Source organism: Melospiza georgiana, chromosome 1 (genome assembly GCF_028018845.1).
Source record: "Melospiza georgiana isolate bMelGeo1 chromosome 1, bMelGeo1.pri, whole genome shotgun sequence".
Lineage (NCBI taxonomy): Eukaryota > Metazoa > Chordata > Aves > Passeriformes > Passerellidae > Melospiza > Melospiza georgiana.
Genome location: NC_080430.1, coordinates 18,310,100 through 18,334,137, shown reverse-complemented (window position 1 = coordinate 18,334,137; position 24,038 = coordinate 18,310,100). Strand labels below are relative to the sequence as shown.

Sequence of the window (24,038 nt, the reverse complement as noted above, 5' to 3'; positions counted from 1 at the left end):
CGAGAAAAAGATTTCTTGTCAAAACCAGGATGTCACTGCTCTCTTTCAGTGCCGAAGTGTCACCTTAGCATCCAAGCAGACAACTTAGGGCCTTTCCTAGCAAAAGCTGATGGATGGAGCTCCCTTTCTTCATCTTTCTTGCTACGTCACTAGAGAGAGCCTTAGGAAAATCTTGCATTCATGATGTCTTTGCTTTGCTCAGAAATTATTTTAAGTTACAGGAAACATGACCATCTAATTAGATTCCCCTTCACAGATGAGGTCATTCTTTCTATGAGCAACCTGTGATAAGGATGCTTAGTTTGGGTGAATGTGTAATGTACAGCAATCTCAGTTGGATTTTGCTTTAGCAGTAGTGATTTAAAAAGTGAAATACTATTTTTGTTGTCACTCAAGACTGGATTTTATTTCACAATTGTTCTGTGTTTTGCAGAATTACAATATGTCTTTGTAGTGTCAGAGGCATTATTGTCACGGCTTTAAAAAGCTTCTTAAGCATACAGCATTTGTGTCTGCTTGCACAGTGAGAAGTCATAATGGAAGATACTAAAAATTACAATTGGTCAAACAGTCCAAGATCTTGAGAGACAATGACAGTACTTCTTAGGCTCAGTACAACTGAGCTGTCACATACATACTGGGTTTCACATTTTCTCTTCCTTCTTCACTCATTCTTTACTCCAGTTACGTGATTAATTCTCCATTCATCATTGTATCTCACCCCTGTTTCTGTTCTTCATTGTCTTCTGCATGACCTGCTGTGCCTGAGCACTGCTAATGAGCCCAGTTACTCTCATGCCCCTCAGGTCTCTCCTTGTGAGTAGAAATCTTCCCACTCAGAGTTCCTTCTGTGTTGATAATATAATATGCAGAATAATATCATGGCAAGGCTTTCTGTATTGCATTTAATCTGGCCCATTCTTGATGGGGCAACAAAGCAATAGACACCATGCTTTACAGAGAATCATAAACAAGTACCTATTTAATGTCGGACTCTTGGAAACAATATAGAAATAACTTGCAAAAATATTTTACTGCATTGCACAATTGCTGTCTCAGAAAATGAGGAAGGGCTGTAATAATTAAGGCACATTTTGTTCACCTTTTGCTTATTAAGCATTTCTCCTAAATATCTATTAGTAGGTTTAGCTTGTGTAATATTGATTTTTCTTGTTTGTTCTAGTTTTAAAATAAAATGGACCCTCATATTCTATTAGAGATGCAACATACTGGTTGCCTGGGATATTGAGAAATACATTTTAAAATACAGCATGAAGATTTTACTGTAACTGTAGCTGTGATGTTTTCTTTTGTTTGCACTGTGTTGTTTTTCTTTAGAAGTTGTTTCCAAAATTATGGTGAATGGAATTTTCTTTTCATGTGACCAAATGCTCTTTGTCTTGGCAGCATTCACAAGCACAGAGCTGGCAGAGAAAGTTAGGCAGGATTTGCCTGGGCATTTTCAAAGATGAGCACCCAGGAACTGAAATTTGAAATAATGTTTGAAATAATGTAGCCTGAGGTCAGGAATTTTTTCTTTAGCGAATCAGTAAAGAACATGATTATCTGTAGTGTGTAAGAAGCCAGGGGTTTTCTAGATACATATATACCATTGAAATAGGAAAGTATAATGGGCAATATTCTGTGCAGTGATGCTTCTTAAACAATGCCAGTTAATAATAAGGGATTTGGGCCATTTTTCAAAGAGAGATGATATTTGCTGTCAATCCTTCCTTTCTTTTGGTGAGTTAGCTAAAACAGTGCTAGGAGAATATGCATCATTTAATCCAATTTGAGCTTGCACTGTGCTTAACTCAAAGACAAATGTGTTCTTGACATCAGGCATGTACCATGCAGCACTGAAGCAGTGTGGTTTTGGCACACTCTGAGGAAATCTGCTGAAACAAGACAGTGTTTGTTTGAGAGAGAGGGCTGGGAGAGGAGCACGGGAGGGTCCCACAGGCAGAGGTAACCCCGAGCTGGGTGGTTCTCCACGCTGTACCTGCGTAGGTGGAGCATTCCCCTGGTGCCAGGAGCTCCACACAGCCCCTGCAAGAGCTCCTGCTCCCCACGGCGTGGCTGGGGCTCCGCACCGGGACAGAGCCGTCTGTTTTACCCCAGCACACATTTGCATTCCACAGGTCTGGGGAGCTGCGTGACCACCCAAGGCTGGGCGTTTAAAACTGATCAGGCTGGCAGCGCAGCACTGCACATCCAGCTGCGCTGCGCACACAAACTCCCCAGCCTCTGCGCTGGAAAGTGAGCTGCAAAGGATTTTTTGAGGAATTGCTTTTGGAGCAGGTACATTCCTGCACAGGCAGGATGTCCAAACCCTCTCGCTTGGCTCGACCTGTGTCGGCTAACACAGCTCCTAAATCGCCTTTGTCTAGGAAAGAAGATTTTAACAGCCGGTCACGAAAAATTAGGCTAGGGGAAAAGATTTTGAGAGCTGGCAGCGAAGGAAACCTGGTTAAACAGCATCAGCAGGAGCAGGTGGAAATCACAGAAAGGCTTGTGCCACGGAGGGCTCCTTTCCTGAAAGGTAACTGGTAATTTCATGCTGCAAAAAAATAATCAAATGCATTTGCAATCATTGTGCTTTTAATAAACCCCAAGCATCAGTTATTGCATAATATGGGGTATATGTGTGTATGTATCTGTGTGTGTTGTTTCTAAACAACAGATTCTTGTACATAAAGCATTTGTTTTGAAAATAAAAGGGCTCAAAACATTTTTGTTGTTCAGTTTTGGCTGGGTGCTGTGTACAAGCTAAAAATGTTGAGCTGTCAAAATGGTAAATCAAAATCTTTTACAGTCTAAATGTGCTACTGTATTGTGAAGCTTTATTTGAAATATTGGTTTGAAGTGGGAGAAGTTTGAGAAAGGTTAAAAAGGGAAAAATAAAGAGAAAATAGACATCAGTGCAGGCACAGAATCTTTAAACCCTACAAGTAAAACTCTTCTTTGTGGGTCCTAACAAGGCAGCTGCAACTATTTCTTGTATAAAAACTAAACAGATCAAGTGTATTTGGAAAGGCTTAAATGCTTTCAGAATGCAAACAAATGTGGAGGATAATATAAGATTACAATCTACTTTCACTGAGCTGTTGAGCAATGGGCTGCAGGAGCCCTGCCTCTTTTTTAGTTTTTCTGACAGTACTCCTTAGAACTGCATTTAAAAGTAGCCATTTAATCTGCATGGTGTAAAATGAGGTAAATTGCCATTCAACCAGGAAATAAAAGTAGTACTATTCTAATTGTACTCTTCATAGAGTTTATATTTAAATATGAACAAGAAGTAGAATCCCTTCAGTACAGAATAAAAATTGCTGTCCCTCCATCCTAAATCCATAGGAAAAAGAAGTGTAGATTATAGACCTTTGTAACTTGAAACTGTACTTTCATTTCACACACATGGCATCCAAGGTCACAGTTTTTATTCCCACTTGAATAAGGTTTAAAAGAATTTTTCTTTCCTGCAGCATGACTTTTATTATTTACAAAGAAGGGAAAAGTGATGACACCTAGTCTTACTCAGGGAGACAGATGATCTGTTTGTTTCTACAAAGGAAACTGTGTTTAAAGCACTTTATTAATGGCAGAAGAGAGCAAATAGAAAAGCTGGAGGTGGGAGGGCTTAAATTACTGATCTCACTCACAGAACCTCTTGATTATTTAGCACTGTAATGTGGAAACTCATTTCTGATCTTGAGAAGTATTGCAAAAAGGAAAACCTTTATTCCAAAAAACAATAGATGTACAATTCTTTATGCCTTGGTAACCAATGTTTATTGATTTTATAGTAAATTATGTTTCCCAGTCAAGTTTTTAAAATTTGAAAACTTTCATAGAAAATCCTGTAACAGTATGTTTTTCACCAGGTTAAAGTTTTTTAAACAGCAGTTTATTCCCTTTGTATTTTCTCATTTATTTGGTGCATTGAGAAAAGGAAATCATGTGGGATTTACAGAACAAAAAGTGTATCCTTTTAATGGGATGTGATTTTTATGGCAATCGCTGTTCCTTTATCACTTTACTCACTTTATCACCTCACTTTATCAAAATGTTGTTGGGCTATGCTTTACAACTTCAAGCAAGGGTTTCAATCATTGCTTAGAATTTTAGGTGAAATTTCTGTAAAGGGAAATCTAGTGTATATCAGTTGTGCTACAGCATGGAATGTGCTTTTAGTATTTATAGCTTACACTTACTGTCTTCTTGAGCATGAAGTAAACCCTGTTAAGTACTGGCTTTCTGCATTGGGATGGTTGTTTTAATTTAGGCAAGATGTTACTGTGAGTTGTTTTTGTAAGAGATGCTGAAGAACAAATATTGATACTTCTGAAGGGAGCATACTATAAGGGAGATGGAAATGCACAGTGTGGGTTTTTTTCTCTGGAAATGGGACTGTCTGGATGACTCCCAGTAAACTCCAAACACTGGCCAAAGTGATTTGAAAGAAGTTTTGTGAGAAGCAGGGACAGACCTGGATGGTGGAGGGACAGTAGATATGACAGAAGCCAAAAAAACATAGAAGCCTCAAGGCAGGGCTCTGGGGCAAGGGCTGAGTAATACAAGAGAGCATTAACAGCAGCCAAGGGTGTTTATGTGGTCTTGAAGTGGTAAAGAGGAAAAGTGGAAGAGGTGGCAGAGGGCAGGTATAGGCTGAATGAGATGTAGGAAATGTCTTTTGGGTGGATCAAAGGGGCTGGCATGGAGAACTGGGAGCAGGAGATTCTGTTACGTGGAGAGTGGGGTCCTAAACAACCTGACAAGGAAGAGGAGTTTGACCAAATCTCATTCTTTGTTGTGTCATGTCAGTGAAACCCCATGGTTGTGTGTATGTGCACACAGGAGATCAAGCTGGCTTGTCTGGATTCGTTTCTACTGTGGAATTTTACATGGGCAACATAATGCTGGTTTTGGTTTCTTTTATAGTTTTGAATTAATACCAAAGAGATAACACGAATGAGTGGTGCTAACAGCAATCCAGCAAAGCTCAGCACACAACAGATAGGAAATACAAAATTGTGGCTATAATTTCAAGGCCTGTAAAGCATGATGATTCATTTTAATTACATTATATGTTGGGAGGGGTTTCTACAGAATTCTTGCCCTGCGTTGTGCAAGGTGAGTTGTACTTAACTGAGAGGTTGGGTTCTATTGGCAGGGGGGCACCTTAAGGCAGAGACAAAAGTAATCCTTGTAGGTGAAGCCATGAAAGGTCAGAGTGGATCTCTCTGCCTCTGAGGGCGGTGTGGCAGAGACAGACATGCTGCTTCAACTTTCACAAGGGAAGCCTGGCTGTATGGATTTGTGGTTTGGTTTAGTTGCTGGATGTGCAAATCCGAGACCATGGGTTCTGATTTGCAGAGCTGAAACCACGTAACAGTAACTGAAGTCAGTGTCAGCTGCAGTTTTATAATGCAGTGAAATACTGTCTAATGCAAAGGACTCAAGAAGGTCATTTTGTACTTACCTGTTACTCTTCATATGACTTTAATGGACAACTTAGACCATAATTTCTCTGGGTGCCAGGTTCATCTTGCTAAAAGAGAAAGGAAGTATTATTTTATAATGAGGAATACTTTGACCCAGGCTACAAAATTTGTTGCTTAATCTTCAGACCAAGAGTGGGAAACAGGGTTGCAGAGACAGTCTGAGTCTGGCATTTCCCACCTGGTGAGGGACTTTGTTTGCAGACTGAACATCATTTAAGGATCTGCTGGTTTAAATAAAAGTGGAGATAGGTAAACCTTTCTCTTTTAATTTTCACTTTCATGACTGAATCAATTAAAATAGGATTTCTTCACCTCTGGGATGTGTTACTGATTGGAGAACTTTATGAATTTCTGTTACCCATACTTTCCTCCAAGAAAAGCAGAGAATATACTAATGTTTGTCTTTTCAATTTCCTTCCTCTGTGCCCTTTTATTGAGTTTTGATATTTGCCTTATTACTTGGCTTCAGATTGCTTCACTTTACTTTATTTTTCACTCTATTTTTCTCCATTGCGCTTTCCTCCCCGGTTTTTCCTCTGCCCTTTACTTTGCAGTTCATGGTGATTGGAATGCAAGGCCAATACTTTTAGACTAAACCTTTGGTTATCTCATATTCAGCTGGATCCAAAACTAGACAAAACCTGTTTGTTCCATCCCTAGTTATTAGAAGGGGGCCAAAGGACTTTGGGGATATAGTGGGATTCATAACTATGCTCTCTTCATGTGAAGCAAGCAATAAGAGCACCATAGAAAGTGGAATTAATTACGTTTTCCCTATTTTGTTTTTATGAAAAACTCCAGTGACCATATAACCCATATGTGTATTACTAATTATCTCCAAGAACATTATGGTTTTTAAATAGATACAGAATAATGGCCAAAGTTTAGGAAATATTCTGTCTGACATTAGAGTAATATCTATGGAATGTTTAAGGCCAAGAACTTTATTTGTCAGGAACTTCTATTCCACAGCATTTCCTGACAGGGATGTACCTACAAATACAGAACACATGTAAGACTAGGGGTTGGCTATCCAAGGAGGTTTGTTATTAAAAGAATAGCAAAGGAAAGAATGTTAGTATTTAGCCTAAAGTATTTTTGTTTCCTCTGCAACTGTTTTAGATTCACGAGGGCAGAGAAGAAAGATCTTGTATATATAGTACTTGTGTATACAAATGTTCATTATTTCACAAAATTAATGCTAGATTTCTTCTTTACTACCAATACTTTTTGTTTTTCAAATTGAAATGCAGGTTTTTTACTGTGATCTAAAAAAGAAAAATCAGAAATTTTACTGTCTTTTAGAGTAGTCTGAAAAACTGTAGTGAAACTAGAGCTGGTTTCAGATATGCAACATAATACAGTTAATGGTTCAAAATTTTGAGCTTGAGATGTAGCTTTGATAATGTATAGGGACTATATTATTTCATTTTAGTATATTAGTATTAGAAATAGAGAAATAACATGGGCCATTAGATTACACAATAAATCTAGGTAAAAAAAATCAAGCTGGAAAAGAGCATTATTAAGATAACTCTTGGAATTTATAGTTGCAATGTAGAAACAGAGGCCAGGCATGAAACAGTAGACATTCTTTCAATTGCCTATATGAACATTTATTTCTATATCTGCTGAAGGATGACTTCACATGGAGGATGAATAGGGCAGCTGAACATGCCTCCTTCCAGCTAAGATTATGCAGTATATAAAGTGGAGTTATGGTTATTGAAAACTGAATGTCTGGACATTTGTTTAGGTAAAGAATAATTGGCCTACCTTTGTTCTTATTTGCTGTGAGATCATGACTCAGACCCAAGCATAAAGTATACTTGAGCTATTTTTTTAAGCATGATTTCCTCCAAAAATTGGTCATGTCAAAAATACCTGGCAGGCTTTCTTTCATTGGTAACCTTTTTACCCATTATCTGAATTTGTGCAATTATGATGGAGAGGTAAGGGTCTCCAAAAAACTGCATTTCTATGATAAACTGAATACACTGAGCTGTGTGGGATATGCTGTTCTCTACCTGTCAAATAGTACATGTCTATTTTTTTCTATAATGCTGTGGAAAATTGCTGGCTGGGTGGAGAGGGAAGACCTGATTGATATTGTGTTCAGGGAAGAGCTGCAGTGTGTGCTCAGCTCCCCTTGCAGATCAGAGAGTTCACGTGTGGGTGACACCTCGTGAGAGCCCTACCCAAGGGACAAACTTGGGTTGGAGCTCACAGCTCCCGTAATTCACTAGAAGAGAAAATTCAGATTATGGATGAGACTGCATGAATTCTGATGGTAACGTTTTGAAATAGAATGTATACTGCAGCGTAAGTATAATTCAGTTTACCAAGTCAGTAGTCAATCCCAAATAAAAAATAATAAAAGAAAAAGCTGCTTTGGAAACCAAGTTATAGTAGTTGGCTTGCTTAGAGAACTATTTTTCAATTGCAGAAAGTATATCCACTTTAAAAGTTCTGCCTCTGGGACCTGGCAGGAAAAGGAGGAGAGCTCTATGCATCCCCTTGGGAAGCTCAAGATCTTCTGATTATTTTGCTGTAAAGGCATGAGGGATGAGCAGAAACTTCACCAATTTTTTCCACAACTCTTAAAAAGTTTAAACCATATAGATGAGGGAATTTTGGAGAAATTTGGGGAAAACCAAGTAATAGTTTTAATAATTTTTGAACATTCATTTTTCCTCAAATTATTTCTTTCTGAAATCTGTCAGAGGTTTTTAAGTTTAGATCAAATTAAGGAAATTAATGGATGGCACAGACTGTAGGTATTCAAATGTTCCTCACTGGATTCCTGCTCTGTAAATCAACACATCAATATCACTTTCACATCTTTAGGCTGTAGGTATATATTTTATACAGAGTGTATAATTTTTCATGTATATACAAAATCTGTAACAGTGGAAGAATGTCACCTAAGTGACATGACTTAATTGGAACCATAGTATTTCAGTATTAGAGATTTCAGTGGGTGTCAGTCAAACAGTACCATGCAAATCTGAACTAATTTAGCAAACTTTGAATGAGAAGGCTCAGAAATATTAGTCCTACTGTCAAAATCCCCTCAAGCCTGTTTCTGTGAAACAGGTTTTTTCTATCCAGAATTGACCCTATTAATAGAGGATGTATCATTTTTGAGTGTACCCTTTTATCAAAACAAGAGCTAGCATTTTGAATCGAAAGCATAACTTTCAGATTTATTCATTTATTTAATGTTGTGGATATTCTAGTAGGTTAAAAAGTTACTTGTGAGTCCTGAGTTAGTTTATTTATATGATGTCAAGACGGGAGTTTTTCTACAGTTGAGAGGGTTTTGACTGAAAATGGAAAGAACATCACTGAAATACTGTGAAAAGAAATAGCAATGCTCATTTATTTAACATGTATTTGATAAGCTATGTTTTCTTTTGGTGGATGGACTGAAGTGTCCTTCTAGGCTGAAATTCAGCTCCTATCACTATCTGTTGTTATTCTTGTCTGCTAATTAAGTGATGGATTGAACTTCCTTTAATTTTCAGGTTAGCTCACATCATCCTCTGAAATGGGATTTTCAAAGCTGGACATGGTGCTCCATCACTGAGTGCAGTGGAAGGATTATGTTACAATTATTGTGGATAAATGTTTATAAATCCTAGTGCAAGTACAGTTTTTTGCACAATGGCATGGTAATGTTTTAAGCTTCTGATTAACTCCTAAAGCTATTTTTGCTGTTGATCATCTTTTAACTTTAGGCATTGAGGGTTTCCCCCTGACCCAGAAAGACAATCATTCCAGCTGATCTTAATTCCTGAATCCTTTCTAGTATTATAAGTGAAGACACAACATCAGCTCTTTTTAAATCTTCTGGTATTTCATCCATTGTGAGTGAATTCAGGTAAATATTAAGAAAGCAGAAATATTCATCTGTTAGTTCTTGTAGTGCCCTATGATGAGATCTGTAAGATCCCAGCACACTGTCTGGTTTCATTCCTTTCCTTTTTAGATTTTCTTGCTGGTATTAATTATGGAAGACACATGGTCACAGCTGACCCTCTTCTTGAAGTCTGATATGAGAGAGGCATTCAAAATTCTGCTTTCCCCGCACCATTTGTTAAAAACTGTCTTTTCCCATTGAATAATGGATCCATCTTTTCTTTGCCCTTCCTCTGGCAATAAGAAGTCACCCAGGCCTGCTGTTCATTTTAAGGAGAGGAAAAACATTCTGGGCCCAGTCATGAACCAGTTAAAAAAAAAAAAAAAAAAAAAGGCAAAGCTGCAGACACATGAAAAATCAAAACATCTGGAATGCACAGCTAGCTGGCTGAACACATCCAGGGCATTAGGATCCAGACATTTAAGAGCAGGCAAAGCTGTACTATTACTGGGAAATAAGTTTTATGATGGCCATCTCTTGCTGACATAGGTTGAGGTTGTGTCCTGCCCTAGATAAAATTTATCTTGAGCCTCGTACTTTGAGTTTGTGAACATGCTAAGGCCCTTGCTGCAGCTTCAGCATATGAGTAACTTCCCTTGCAGTGAAAACTTTGGAGACCTTTCCTCAGCTTTCTGTCTTCCAATACACAGATTCATCTGCAGCATCTAGATGTGGCATAGACAGACTTCATTAATTGTTTGAAATTAAACTTTCTAAGCACCTCTTGTTAGAAGACATGGGAAAAGAGGTTTAGGCAGAGGAGGTGTATATACAGCCCTGCTGTGTGAGGTGCAGGCACTGCCTGGCTAATGTGCAAGCTTCACAGACAGCTGTGCTGCCTGGCTGCATCTTGGCTATCACCTGGAAGGTGCATCACCTCCTTTTGAGGCTGCAGATGTACCTTTTGCCAATGATGTTCTGCCTGTCTGGAGATGGTTCCTCTCCCCCCCATACCTGTATGGCTGCCAGAGCCAGGAGATTACGACCCCTTTCTCTCTCATGTACCACTTTCATTAGGGCAGAGGATAAATGCTATGCACATCACTAGTGAGGGTGATCAAATAGTACCTGGAGGTGTTAAAATGAATCCAGCAGTTTGAGACCAACATCCAGCTTCGCTTAAACACATTTTATGCTGAGCTGTAAGTTATTATTTTGTGGCAGAGATTTCTCAATGAAGCCTTGAGTACGTGATAAATTACCTCATTCACACACTGGACATTCCAGGCAATGTTAAAATCATGCACTCAGTTCATGCACTAGCCATGCAAACTCACATGTTACACTTGGCTGTTTTCCAGCCTGCACATCTCACTGTGCAGTTTGCTTTTCCTACTGATCCTGTGCCCACCCTTTGTCATTATCTGAGGCTCACCCACTGCCTTTCTGTGTTCCCCATTGTTATACAGTGTATGCACTTACAGGATTCAGTTTATCTTTGTGCTGAATTACCTCTCATATTACCATAAGGGAAGTATCACTTCCCAAGAATGCTGTCTTGATGTCTTGGAACTAACAGAGCTCTTCCTTTGCAGGGCTCTGTAGCTCACAACCCTGTGTACTGCAATGGTTTGCATGCTCCATGGCTGGGCAAGAGCCTTGGTGTGGGGCAAAACTGCAGCTTTTAGGCAAATCAGGCTTCTAACATGGAAAGCTGTCTCTACACAACCTCAGAAATTCTTCCAGATCAAGCAAACAGTTAAAATTGTTCTGCCTTTAATGATGGTTTAAATAGGTTCTGGCACCAGAGCATCCTTTGGGATGTTTGTGCACATGCACATGGATACCTCTACACGAGTCCTCTGCCTTCAGCTGCCAGGGGAGTTTCTGGGAGACACAGTGGTGGTAGTTATTGCTGAGTAAATATCAGACTGGATTATCTGCTCAGGAGATAGTTTTAAGTAGGAAAAAAGTGTAACTAGAATTTGCTGGTGACAAAGCGTTGGTTTATAGTACCTTGTTTTGTTGGGCTTTGTTTTTAACAACATCAAATTGATGTGTATCACTGCATATAAAGTAAATCGAGGAGCAAACTATACTTGTTCCAAGTAATCTAATTCTGCAATTTTAAAGGAGTTAAGAGGCTGATCAACCATACAGTATTTCTCCATGAAAGATACTTTTGTTCAGATGCCACTATGTCCTAATATTAAAATAAAAGCATAGTAAAGAGGAGCTTAACTTATGTCATATTTTGTTTGTTTGTTTTCCACATTCTTACAAACCAGTCTTTGCTGGAAAGTTATGATGGAATTGTAGAGACTCATTGTAAGTAACCCACTGCAGTGCTTGTCTTCACAACTGCTGAAATTAAGGAATGGTGATCCACAGCGTCAGGGCAGCTGCTGCTTGTTAGCTGGGTTGTTTGGAGCAGACAAAACAATTCCTTCCTGCTTGACTGGCAAGTTATTTTAATGGAGTGTAAATTAAAGATTTCAGTGGTGTTCCTAGTTGCATGAAATCCCCTTGGGTGCCTTACTGACATGACCTCTTCTAACATTAATGTTGATGTTGTTGCTTATCTGGGGGTGTTAGGAGCTGCTGCCTCATCCTGGATGCCATGGAGCTACTCCCTGAAATATCTAGGAGCTTCATTTAGCAATATCCTCCTGTTTCAAGGACTGAATACCAGTGGCAATAGCCTTGATCTCTCCTTTTACTCATGTGCTAAATCTAAACTATGCATCCAGAGATAAAAATGGTGGCCTGTAGTCATCTTCTGTATTTAGTAATTCCTGTTCAGCCTTGAATGAAAACTGTAATTTTTCAAGTCAAAAATGGACTGCCTTTTAATTTCTTTTTTAGTCAGCTAATCACTGAAAATTCAGAAAATCATATTTTGTCAAAAGAAGGAAATTTCCACCAGTGCAAAGCCAAAAGCTTTAGGAGAAAAATGTGTGATGCTCCAGGCTGCTTCCCTAGTGCATGATAAAGAACATTGCTGCATGGTAGAGAACATTGCTCCATCATAGCTGACCCCTAAAGATACACAGATGTGAACTACAGTACCAGTTTAATAAAGATTTCTGTATTTTCCTCTCAATAGTAACACAGGAGTTAAATTTTAAATGACAAGTTACAGCTAAAAGCACTGATTTTTCTTTAGTCTCGCTCTGTCCATAAGCACAGGCCTTATTCCAGATGACATGATATTTTTCCAAACCCTCTGTGAAAATATTGGTAGAAAATAGCAGGTGCAGCCTTAATTTTCACTCTTCATCGCAGCATGTTTAAGCTCACAGTCCTAGCACCAGTTGGTTTTTATCTTCCTCAAAAAGTTCTGTAATGCTTATCAGTACATTGAAATTCCTGACAGCTGGAGCTGTTCTGTGCTGCTCAATGGCATGCAACAGCTCATATCTTTATATCCCATAGAACATATATCTATGTATTTCATATAATAATTCTGATTAAATGTCATCTCTCAAGCAGAAGTGTTGTCATGTTACATATTTGGAAGCCAAATCCAATAGTTACTGACCATTTTGAAGTGATGCTGATAGGATGTGTGGCTGATGAGCCCAGGCACTCAGGAGTTTGTCAGACACTGTTCTGGAGAGATATGAGAGGAAGTTTACCCAAGTGTCCTTATCTCTCCAGGAGGCACATTGTATTCTCTAGCAGTAAGGAAATGCAGCCAGCTGATGGTACTAGATATTCTTGCATCATTGAAAAAGCTAACACATGAGATGAAAATCCTGTAGATTGTGACAGAACTATTTCTAAAGAGAGTTTCTTAACCTTCTAAAAAGATTGTAAGTAAATTTGTTTATTATTTTCATCTGTAAGTTTGCTTAGAGGACATTAAGAGCCGGTACAGGTCCACTTACAGTTTGAATCCTTTTCTATGCATATGTTTGCTGTAGCTGCCATGAAGCTGTGATGAAGTGGCCACTGCCTGACCTGTGGGCAGTGTCAATGTGGAATGGCAATCTGCTCATTGCCAGGACTGAGGATTCCTGATCAGAAGATTTGTTTAAAAAGTACGTGTTTTGGTCAGTGGAAATGCAGACACAGCCTGTGCCTATGGATGGAACAGCCAGGACTGCCTTACCTCAATCATGCCATGGGTGCAAGGGTTTGGGGCAAGGGTTGCTTGGTGGATTAAAAGTGCTGTAAAGGAAGGGGATGAGGTGTGTGTTAGGAGCTTCTTTGGAAGATGAATTCTCAACAAAATTGGTGGCAAAATCTGTGTTTGCACCCTGATGATACATGGTTGAAATACTTGAAACCCTTGTAAAGGATTATGAATTTTTTAAATGAAAGGTGATATACATGCAGACAACATTACTGATATTTTCAAACGAAAAACTGAATGAGCATCTGATAGCACTTGTGTTGAAGATGATAAAAATACTGTGTAAGATCTCTTTTAAATTACCACAAAATTACTTGTACAGAAATTGATATAAATACCTTTTCAGTTTTCAGTGATTTTCAAAAGAATACATTCAGTAACTTCAAAACAAGTTCTAAGTACTTCAGCTTTAATTTTGTGATTAGATGTTTCTAAGGATCGAAAGAAGTACATGTGAGCTGTGAGCTTTTCTGTTTTACTTTCTTAGTTCACTGAAACAGGACTTATATAGACTAGAGGTAAAGAAAGCAAGCACCTTTACCACTTACTATGTTTTGTCATCTTTGCACAGACAAGCCTTGTAAAGTCAGCAGCATTTTTAAGACCCTTGGTATCTACACATGATATTTATACACTTTTTCAGAAGGGAAGTGCTGTGAAACTGTCACAAACTTAATTTCCAACAGAGCAAAAACCCCCAAAGAACTAAAGAAAATAGTGGGTTTGGATTATGCAATCAGTATGAAATGCACCCTATCTGCATTGGTACTAAACATTGTCATAAATATTTTTAATTATTACATGATTTTGCTAAACCAAAGTGATGTGTATTCAGCAGTTCTATTGAGTAGCCATAGTCCATATTCATAGATATGTGGATTTCAGTTTTTTGATGTGTCTTGATATGTGAAACAGCCAGCTGTAAGGAGGGGAAGAAGAGTGACTTGCACTAGTAGATTTAACTGGTCACTCATCTATTCACTCAGTGTACGGGCTACAGAGTCCTTAGGCTTTGTTTGATAGCAAACAAGATTTATGGTTTCTCCTAGCCTTAAGAAAATTCTTGCACAGTAGGAGTAATGCAATTCCTTATTTATCTGTCTGGTTTTGCTCTCACCTTCATCTGTCTGTAGGAGCTGGGGAGCCCTTCATCTGTCAGCAGCAGGCAGCCTGAGCACTCTGTTGCTGTGTGTAATCAGCCCTGTTGCAGCCCTCTGCACAGGTTAGGAGCTGGAGAGCACATTTCCTCAGCCAGGTACCCTCTGATGGCTGCACACTCCCATTTCACCAGCCAAGGCGTGCCAGGACGTGTGTCTGTCTGTGTCCCCTGGGCAGCAGGGAGGGAGCTCTGTCTGCAGCCTGTCCAAATTGCCACTGTCCCCCCGAGCACCTGATGAGCTCAAGGCTGAGCTGTGGGGAGGGCACTGATGCTGTATTGGATGTGCCTGCTGAGCAGGTGTCTATGTAATGATAGTAAATATCATTGACCAGCAACATATCAGTATGCTCAGTGTCACAATAATATAACACACTCTGCCTTGCTGGCTATTTACTGTCTCTAATATCAGGCTTAAAATTTGTAGCTAGGTTAATCTAATAGTATGCTTGTATCTTATGAAATACTTTGTCTTAATACAGTAATGTAAACATTACCTTTGAAAGGTTCTGGTATTTCTTCCACCTACTTTCCAATACATTTGACTCCAAATAAATCCTTTTTAACTGTTTCTGCAGTTTATAAAGAAATGTGTCCACTTATTAAATCCAGACGTGCCATTTGTTAAAGGAATTGCATCCTGTGAGACATCCTGGAGAATGTTCCTTTCATCTTTTAAAAACTGCTTCAGTTAAATAAAATGGGTATTCAGTCTCCCTGAGTTCACTTTAGTGAATGCTGTAATGCTGACTTCAAAATAAATGGATATCTGGAAGGAGCATGTTCCTTCCTGCTAAGCTGAAGTTCTGGTATTTTTATTATAGTACAAGATGCCTTATAGATGTTGTATCTGGACAATTGAGCATAATGCATCTAAAGACAACTCTTTTGGTTTCATGAAAGTCTTCTCATTATAAATTATTGGGGGAACAAGAGATAGGAGAAAGCTTTGGGATCATACTACTAATTCCATCTGGTAAAGTCTAAAAATTGAAGGGGCAGTTTGAGATCTGGGTTACTTTATGATAGTACTGAAAGATGACTGTAATTGGACTCAGAGACACTGAAATGAGAGAGAAGTAAAGCGGTTAAGAATTTTTGGCTGGGCTGTGAATCTGTCTGATGTTATTGTTAATGCATTAAAATAGTATGTACTGTATATTAATAGACCATTGTTTTAAAATTATTCAGTGTTGTTCTCTCCTGTTGTCAGCATTTTAGGTGCAATAAATTACTAAAGAAAATTTTAAAAACGCTGTGAGCACAGGCATCCAAGTGAGCTCCTGCGTGCCAGATGAATGTCTAAAAATTAAATCACATGTTGAGTTTAGATTGTGATCATTATTGATTACCTGCAGAGACCAGATGGGGACACAAAAAGGGATCTGGAGAGTAAAACATTTGCTGCTTGTAAGGGTATGAGATACCTGAACCTGAAAAGAAACAGAAGAGGGATGGGAAAAGTTCTTACAAATGCTATTTTGAGTGAAGAATGACTGTGATACTCCTGTTGGAGTGGATCAACAAGGGCCATAAAAAGATGGAGAATGACACAGGTGAGAGCTGAGATGATCTCTGACAGATCTGTTCAGTAGATCATCCCTAGAGAAGACTTGAAAGCAAGAAAGTTCCAGGCAGCTTTATTGTTATATGTCAGAAACAAAATAAGGTCATTGTGAGTGGTGGACAGTATGCAGCTCCCTCATTTTGTGGGATTGATGAGAATAGTTTTAAATTTATGAAAAGGGACACGGGAGAAAGTGCAAGAGAGACACAAGTGATGCCTGTACAAGCCTTGAAGGCACAGAGAAATTAAAATTGGACAAATGAGACTACAAAAGTAGATAAAGGAATGATATTATGAGGTGATAGCCAGCAAGGAAAAGCTAGTTCCATTGTTAGAAAAATCTTGACATGAAGATTTAGTTATGGAAAAAAATCCCATCTCATCTGGCTGAGAGTTGGGTGAGGTCACTGTGAATTGTGGAATTGTTGTTGCATCAGTGTAAGGATCCAGGCAGGTGCAGAGAAGCTATCTGTGCTACAGGGAAATGAGGTGTTACCCCAAAAATGGCAATGTGTCCGGGAAGCCTTGTGTTGGCAAGAAGAATCAGTTGAGTGTCTGCACACATTAAGGGCATAAAGCTTTGAGAAAAGGAAGGTGGGATGAGAATAGAACCTCCATAAATAAAGAAAAAAAAAGGAAGAAAAAGTAAGATAAAAGCTTTAGTGAGGTAGTGTCACAGCAATCCAAAGGTGGATGGGAATAAAGACAAGGAGAGAATGACTCAGAAACCAACATAGGTCTGTGAGGTTTCCAGTGGGCAAATATTTGAGAGGTTGCAGACAGCAGTTAATTTATCTGGAATAAAAAGTGCAGGGACTACTATATAAGGCAGGCATGAATGTCATCCTGAGCCCAAGGTTCAAAAAAACTGCTTGAAATAATAAAAAATATATAATTGAGATACATTGTAAAACAGTTCCCTGTGTTTCATTGTATAAATAATGATCCTAAAAATAGTATTAAGCATAAGCAAGGAGTCTGAAGGTAATGGAAAGAGGATTGGCCTATACAAAGAACTGTACCACAAAATTCAGAAAACATGAGAATGAATTGTAAATGTCTAAGAAACTACTTAACAAAGATGTAAGTATTTTTCTAAAAATAAAAATTGCAAAAGGTAGAGAAGAATGGAAATGCTGTCAATGGAAAAAACCTAGAATTTTGACATGAATGGTAATTTAGATGGATGGGGTTTAGATGTAATAGGTAGCACTCCTCATATTTTAATGATTCTATAGAACCTGAAACAAATGCAGGGCATCTGATAGCAATGATTATGCAGAGATGGAAATTCTTACCTCCAGGGGGAAGCAAAACTTAAATTATGTAATTGTTTCAATCAGAAGAGACCATATCATCCACATCCAAGAACTTGCATAATATTCCAATTCCAAAAGCAAGTACTTTTAATAAATATATCACATCAGTTGGTATTACCTGGGGAAATAAATGAAAAATAGTACTTAAATTGGAAAAAAAATTACTCCATTAGAGAGCATTACTGTAATCTCGATAGCTTGTAAAATCTTCTAGGAAAAAAGGGAAAGATTTTAAGGAAAGAATAAGCAAATGACACAAAACATGGTAAGTTAAGATACAATGTAGGATCTCCACAAGGAGGTCATGCCTGACTAAGCTGATGCCTTTAGTAGAAAAAATAGCTAAGTTAATTCTCTAACCAAAAGAAGTAATGGCATATCCACATGGGCTTCAGTAAAATACTGTACTTGTCGTCTGCTGAGTAGAGATTTGTTCACATAGGAATTACAAATGAGTTGTAGGAGGGAAAAGAGAATGCGAAAATTAACTAGAAGGAAAATTGGAGCTGGAGGATGGGTTGGAGGTCACCAAAGGATTTCCCAAGGACTGACTATGGGATCAATCTTAGGAAATGTTTCCTTTACTGATTGTACCACGAAAATGACAATACTGGGGAAAAAAGTCTTGATGACACAGGTTACCAGAAGGATTATGGTGAAACTGGAGTTTCATTTAGAAGAAATGGGATGAGCATATGAGTTGAAAAATATGACAGACTGCTGTCAGAAGTAAAGGGCTGTGGACTTGGGAGCTTGTACCAGGGAGAGGCTGGACAGGCATGGGAGTGCTAATTACAAGATAATTGAGGCATCAAAATGAGACTTTTGTGGAAAGTAGACAGATTTGATTCTAGCATGGATCACCTGGCAGTATAAGGAAATATGTTCCCATGCAAGGAAGCCTTAGTGCTGCTTGGTGTGTGTAAAGTATAACAAACAAAAAATCTGTGCCAGTGTGATCATATATATGTAAGAAAAGTAAATTTAAACTGTTTCAGGAGCCCAGGCAGGTTTCTAAAATGCCTTGGGGAGGGGAGAGACCATTTTATGAGGGGAGAATAAAATCCTTGATTTGTCTGACTCTGTAAAAAGGAAAATTGTGAGGAAATACAGTTGCTGTCTCACACAGAGGAGGATTTGTATATAAAAGATAGTTCTAGCACAAAAAGAAATAATTGCACACTGATCTTGAGAATCTGTGGGCTGGAAATTTAGGCAGCTTTCAAATATAAAGCACAGTGGGAAAAGGCACCTGACTAATTTTTAGAAGAAAAATGTGTTGATTAATGAAAAATAATATATTATGTAGTGCTGCCTACAGGAAGGGATTTGTAATAAAATTGATTTCTCTTCCTAATGAAAGGAGACACTGGAAAGATGGGGAGGGAAGACTTTAAAATAATACTGGTAAAGGTAACATTGTGATATACTTACAAATTATGAAACTCATGTGGTTTTGATTCAGAAGGATGGAAAGCCCCATATAATACGGATGTCCCCAAAAACTACATACCACAATAGGTTTTTAAACAGAATTTTTCTTGTCTGGGGAGACTTAGACTAATTTGGCCCCTTTTTACTTTTTGGAGAGTTTTGTTAAATCAAAATCTACCTACATTTCTAAGCATTTTAATCATTTTTTTCTGCTTTCTTTCAGTAAAAGTGATTTTCACACTGTATATCTGAAAAAATAAAAAAGGAAAACCATACTGCATCTGGAATTTTGCTGAGTTTTTCACGTAGAGCCTTGATGTATGCCAAATGTGACTATATTTTGCTACATATTTATAACAGTAATTATTTTTGATGTTACCTTTCTGCAGTAAGACACAATTTCTTGCAACTTATGGGAAGCATAAACTTTATTACTCTCATATTTAGCAGAGAGAAGAAAATCTCACAGCATATGAGTAGTTAGTGCCTTGTATTAATATTTCTATGATTAGTATGAGAAGTTGAGCTGATTATTTTTATAGCCCGATTAAAAAAGTAGAATTGTATAAATGGGCTTAGTGCGGTGCTGTGTAATGCAGTCCTCTTCATGGCAGCAAAGAAGGAGGAAAGGTTTCTGCTGGAAATGGCATTTGGTGTAGCTCAGTAATGCAGTCTTTCCTACAACAGCATAGAAAGATATTGGCAGCCTCAGGCTATGTTTTCCATAATGTCACTTTAGTTATTCCGCTTTTTTTGGGCTTCCTTTTTCAGCTTGAAGGAATTAATTCCCATTGAGATGGAAAAGATCCGTATCTGAAATAGCATAAATTGTTTGTTGATTTTGTGAATTGTGTAAGTCATAGTGTGAGCAAAACCAAATCTCTGACTTTGATGGCATGCTGTGAACTTTCTCCCTCCGCCAAAATGTTTGTCCTTGGAGGTGATACATGGTGGGAGATGTCTGAGGGCAAAGATAACAATACAGTGATGTGTTCCCGGAACTAGAGCGTTGGGTTAAGTGTTTTGCTTGTTTGTTATTCTTTTCAATTCGTTTCAAGTAAATGATGATCATTTACACAGACTTGGAGGGCCTGGTGAATAAATGAATCCCAGGAAAATATTAGGTGATTGCCCACAGTCTTGTTTAGAAGAGACAGTGTTTTCAGAGAGGCAGAAGGATTCCTGCAGGAGGGTGGCATTTGTGACAGCTGCCACAGGGCAGGAGCCAGCCATGAGCTCTGCTGGGCTGCTGTTATCCTGCCATTTCCCCTGAAAATGGGTAGTCCTGCTGCACATGTAGTGCCTTTTGGAATTTTGGCTCCGTCAATGCAATTGCATTGCTTCCAGCTCAGTTATGGTGGAGGAGCTAAGATGGGAATCTGGTGTATGGTTCTGGTGGGGAGGATGTCCCTGTGCCTGCCAGCTTGGCCCTGCTGCCCATGAGCAGCGGCATCCCTGCTGAGCTGGGCACTGCCAGGCAGGGGAGGAGTGACCTGTGCAAGGCAAGGGATCTGTTTGAGCCCTGCGGAGATGCAGAACTGGATCTGGCCTTGTCCTGGATTTGCACTATTTCAGGCTGGATTTGCACTGTTCTTGCTTTCAGCAAGGTCACCGTGGGTGGGAGCATGTGGAGGGATTTCTCTGCCAGGCAATGATGAGTCACCAGTGGGACTCACCACAGGTGGGAGACTGCTTATTTTGGGAATTACAAACGATCCGCTGGTTAAGGAATGTAGGTGGAATAGGGATGGGCCCATTATGAAGTTAGCCTAGTTGCAAGTTTGTGATTTCTCAATAAATCTTCTCCCTCAATATTTCTGTTTTGAATGTTCAGAACAACTCTGCATTTCATAACTAAATATACTGGTGGGTTTTGTGTTATTTCCTGCTTAGACATAACTAGGGCATGCGGAGTATCTTGGAGAAGATCTAAGATAGCTATCATCTGAGATTTCTATCCTCAATTTGCAACCATGCTGTGAAACAAAATTTGAATATTCATTTTGAACTTTTGGGGTTTGCTTATTCAAACTATTTGAAATTCGCCAATCATTATCAAAGCTAAAATCATCTTCTCTTTGCTTCAGTTACTGACAGAGATTGCAAATTCCTACTTGGGAGAGTAGTCAGTGTGGGGAGATGGACCACATAGCTCCAACTTTGAAAGTGGGACAGTCCAAGTTTCATGTTCTATTTTCTGTTTAAAAAGCCCCCTAAACCAATGGAGAAAGGACATCTAAAAACTTATATTTCCCTTTTGAAATTGATAAATAGAGGCAATTCTCCCTTAGAAAGCTGTAATAGCCACATTTGCTATTTTCTTGTTTATTTAAGCAATGATGAAGTTACATAACTTTTTGTTAGGTAATATATTCATCAACATTAGCAAAGTCAGTTCTTGTCTTTCATATCTGGATATGCAGTTTCCCCACTTTGCCTTCTTCTTTTATATGAATGACAGTTTTAGCCCCTGACCAACTGAGTTTCAAGAGCAGAATTCTGAGCCAATGGAATGTCCAGCTCATCATCCTCCATGAAAATAGGTTTCTAGAATGCAATTTGTGGCTGCATGTGTGACACAGACTGCAAAAGTTTGTCTTGTAGTCAAGATTTAAAATGTTATTTCTATTCATTAAGGTTTTCTTTCCTTTAGCTTCATTTTGTCTTGCTCTTGTACCTTTCCTTTGCCCTCCTTGAGCTTTCTCACCTACTATTCTCCCCATTGTAACAAGCTTTTATTTCCCTTTGCTGCCTCACTGTGCCTGGCTTTAGTTTGTTGTTTCTCCTGTTCTCTCTGTATATTTTTCTTTCTTCTAATTTTGTGATAGACCACTGTCTATGTTTGGATGAAGTGAGAGTGAATGAACATGGTCCTGAGGATGAAAATTTATTGCTTCAATGGCCAAGTCCATGGCTGTAGCAATAACACAGTCAGTTTGAGTGCTGAAGGCCAGCAGACCACATCTTCCTTAAAATAAGGGGTGGGAAAGTTAGCCCATTTTTTCCCTGCCATTGCATAATATAAAGTTGGTTGCCCTTCAAAGTTATCTGGGTGGCTGAATGGATGTTTTTCATGCCCCTGCACTGGGCAATCAAGAAGCAGAGGAGTCCATGTGTGACACAGGAGGCTGATGGTAGGGAAGGAACCTTTAGACAAATTTAGAAGGGAAGGGATTTATCTGACTCCTCAAGGGGAAAATTACTGATTCTTGCACTCACAGGATGCTTCTATGAGATAGTGTGAAATGAGTACCTTCAGGACTCAAAACCTCTTTGCAAGGGCTTCCATTGCACTGCACCATGAAATCAAAGGCAGGCAAGGAGAGGTTTTTCACCCTGGTTTGCCTGCAGATGGCCACATCAATATGACAGACCATGTTACTTTGGTGAAAGAATCGTTCCTGACTGGGCTGTGTGCATTTTCCTTTTGTATGGAAGAGGAATGCTCTTGCCAGAGCAGGCAGTGCCCCCTCTGTCTGCAAAGCGGAACATGTTGTCTACAGAAGCAGAAACATACTTGTGATGAGAGGCGAAAAAATATTAATCCTTTCAAGAATTAATTTTCCAGACTATGCTTTTGCAAGGTACTGAGTGTGTAAACTGAAGCTGCTTATCTTTGATAAGGATAGAGGGGAAGGGCAGATGTCTGTGGACAGGAAAGAAGAGAAAGAGCTAAGCACAGACTCTAGGTGCACCGCAGGTAACTTTATGTGTTTCTATAAACTGAAACGTGATTGGAAAAATGACTAGTTTCTGAATGTGGAAAATGAGAAGGTAGAAAGTGATCCTTTGGCATTGAGGATGAGCATTGCTGGGACTGGGGATGGCCTGGCAGGGCAGCCAGCACGTCCCTCGGCTGCTGGGTGTGCATCCCTCCCTGCTGCTCTGGGTGCCTGCACAGGGACACCCTGAGCCAGCCAGTTCCTCATGCCTAGAATCTGTGCCTCAGCAGGGAGCCTGGAGCAGGAAACCTTTCAGCACACACAAATTCAGAGCTCTTTTCCTTCAGATGTCCTCACACTGCTGTGGCACATGGGAATGAAGTGGTGATAAATGTCACCGGGAGTACAAGGGATCTGTTGAAAGGCTCAGGGGGACTCTGCTGCCTTAAATTTTTATCCATTGGAAAAATATGTATTTTTAATAAAAGTTCTGGGGTTTTTTTTAAGATAGAATGGGGTATGATGAGAAATGTAGAAGAATGGAAAAAGCTCAAGAGATTTCACTAATCCCCTAAGGAAAAAATTCTCACCGAGTGCTTTGGATTTGTTTGTTAACTAGAAAATCTGGATTATTTTAACAAGAAAATTAGGAGCAAGTATTTTCTTAGTCTGTAAATAAAATGTGAAATACTTTCCCTGTACATATAAAAAATATTTTATTGATTCAGAGTTTACTTTTGTTTTAGTATTGAAACTTATTTTCATCTTTCTCATGATGAAAATGGATAAATTACTTCAATCTGTCTATATACAAGTATTTTGGGTGTTTTTAGTAACTTTTATGATATGGGCTGTAAGCAGGTATCTGAACAAAAATCCTGTCATTCTGCTCCACTCATTCATATGTAATTTAATTCCATGATTTTTTAAAGTAGGTGATTAGAGTAATAGGCACATACTGGTAGTTTTTCAATTATTTTCAGTTACACTAAAATATAATTCCATTTAAAAAGAGAGTATGCCTAATGTGTCAGTGAATGAGAGTATAACTCTCTTCAGATAATGGTGTATTCCATGCAGCTGTATACATCAAATACAAAGGCAACTTGAAAAATTAGAGCAATAAAAGAGTAGGTACTTTGCTTTAGTGAGAGACTGTGAGCTGCCCTGGTGAACATTAAGAAAAAATTACCTTCCTAAAACTATTTAACTGTAGGATGGTGTGTTAGCAGGCATCAGACTGATCTAGAAAAAGAGATTATGAGGAAAGGATTTTAAAAAAATTACTTTCTTATTAATTTATTTAGCATGACTGTAAACCCACAAATATATAGTTTGAGGTAAACCGCATTTGACATTGATATAAAAAAAATGTCTCACATCTTTTTATGGTTTTAGA

General features: G+C 38.7%; 1 protein-coding gene across 6 annotated transcripts in view; it reads left to right on the top strand.

Annotated features, from left to right (window-relative positions):
• Nucleotides 1-24,038, top strand: part of KIAA1217 (KIAA1217 ortholog) — a 335,362-nt gene that overhangs the window by 102,164 nt on the left and 209,160 nt on the right. For 5 of the 6 annotated variants that reach the window (XM_058024657.1, XM_058024665.1, XM_058024647.1 and 2 more), the window contains exon 1: nt 2,176-2,542. The exons of the other annotated variant lie outside the window; for it this stretch is intronic. In XM_058024657.1, the coding sequence (XP_057880640.1) occupies nt 2,323-2,542 (220 nt within the window). In that variant the 5' untranslated portion in view covers nt 2,176-2,322. Of the gene's footprint in view, nt 1-2,175; nt 2,543-24,038 lie in introns of those variants that run through there. 6 annotated transcript variants of the gene reach the window in all.